General features: G+C 37.1%; 2 protein-coding genes across 2 annotated transcripts; one reads left to right on the plus strand and one right to left on the minus strand.

Moving 5' to 3' along the window:
- Positions 1–2: 2 nt before the first annotated feature.
- Positions 3–771, minus strand: NEPG_01654 (uncharacterized protein; the record flags this gene model as incomplete). The annotated part of the gene is made up of 1 exon (XM_013204028.1): positions 3–771. Exon 1 carries the CDS (start codon positions 756–758, stop codon positions 3–5), a length of 756 nt encoding a protein of 251 aa, XP_013059482.1. The 5' UTR covers positions 759–771.
- Positions 743–1,391, plus strand: NEPG_01655 (uncharacterized protein; the record flags this gene model as incomplete). Its single annotated transcript, XM_013204029.1, has 1 exon — positions 743–1,391. The coding sequence occupies one exon, from the start codon at positions 743–745 to the stop codon at positions 1,316–1,318; it is 576 nt and encodes a 191-aa protein (XP_013059483.1). The 3' UTR covers positions 1,319–1,391.
- Between the last annotated feature and the right edge of the window lie 317 nt (positions 1,392–1,708).

The raw sequence follows: 1,708 nt of genomic DNA on the forward strand, positions 1-1,708 counted from the left end.
GATTACATACTTGAAAAAATCTCATCTGCATTATTTGCAATAAAACTATCAAATAACTCAAGCATCCAATTAGTTGATAGCTTTATTTTCTTTTTGGTGTCTGCAGATGCTCCGGCAGGCTCTCCCATGCGCCTCTTCATTGGTTGGTCTTCGTCCCCAATTCCTTTAAAAAACCCACCCGGTGCATTTTTGACAATTTCTTCTGCAGTCTTAAGAAAGGTTATTCTTTTTCTTAAGTCATTATCCCAGGCCATCTTTGGCGAGCTTCTGGGCTGCTCTGCTTTTAGCATATTTAGAAACTTTAATGCTTCTCTAGAGTCGTAGAAGCGGATAATATTCTCCTTTCCTTTCTTTATGCTATCAATTACGTCTGACTCCTGTGTTGGTTTAAACTCTTCTGCTGCAGTATATACCACAGTGCCTTGGTTTTTATCTTCTGTGCAGCTGTCTGCTCCCTTAGGCACTTCTCGCTGGGATATCGTATACTTCACTACAAAGTTGTTCTTTTCTCCTGTAAGCAGAGCATGCGCCTTTTGGGCTGCTCTTAAGTCATAAAATGAAACAAAAAAGACTGAATGCTTACTGTTCATGATAAAGTGCTCTCGTACAGGCCCTGCTGCTTTGCACGTGCGGAGCAGGTCACTATGCGACACAGTTTTGGGAAAGTTCGTAATAAGAATAGTTCGCGTAATGTTTTCTTCCATATGCTTTGAAATAATTTGCAGAGAATTTCTTTTAACCAATGGCACAACACACATACGATGACTCAATAAAATCTGCAGTAGAAAAGTCAATTATTCTTCTGCACAAAGGAGAGGTAGACATAACAGACGAGATGGAAACATTTAATGAGATAGACCTCACAGGCAGAAAGGACCTTGAAGAAGCACTGCAGAGACTATACAGTGTAGACGCACTTCCGTGCATACTAGCATATGGGCAAGTCTTTTCTATTGAAGAAATAGAAGCAGTGAAACAAAAAGAGAGAGAGTTCAATGAAAGCGAGTATAATGCAGCAATAGACATGATAAAAAGAAACAAACGAGTTATATTTATAAAAGGAACACCTAATATGCCCCAGTGCAAATTTACAAGAGAGCTTATAAACATGCTGAAAGAAGAAGGTTTAGTAGCCGAGAGTGACTATAAGAGTGTGAATGTCCTGGATTCAGTGACAGTAAGGGAAAAAATAAAGGAGTATGGAGACTGGCCAACTTATCCACAAGTTTATATAAACCAAGAGCTTGTGGGTGGCCTGGATGTTCTTAAAGTAGAAAGAAAAAATGGAACAATCAGGTCTATTCTGGATATAGAGTAAGCTGTGCAGTATTATAGAGTATTTCAATGTTTCTGTATTTTCGGAGCACTAGTAAATTAAATTTAGTTTGGATAATAGGATAGGCTGGTTTATAGCCAATTTTTCAATATATTTTTATGAATTATTCTGCTTTATTTTAAAGTGTATACACGAATTATTTCAAATAAATACGAATTATTTATAATTAAATGAAAAATATGTATAATTTATATTTTCAGTTCGGGTTAGGCTGTCTTTGCCTACAATATCATCACCATTAACATTTATTGGAGAAAATTAAAGAAAACAAAGCATATTATAAAGGCCGGCCAAGCAGCGCCTTAGAGTAGGGGTTTAAAGACTATACTCTTTGGACATACTAATGCAGAGTGCATCCGGCTCTAGTTCACT

Source organism: Nematocida parisii (assembly GCF_000250985.1).
Source record: "Nematocida parisii ERTm1 unplaced genomic scaffold supercont1.4, whole genome shotgun sequence".
Classification (NCBI taxonomy): domain Eukaryota; kingdom Fungi; phylum Microsporidia; genus Nematocida; species Nematocida parisii.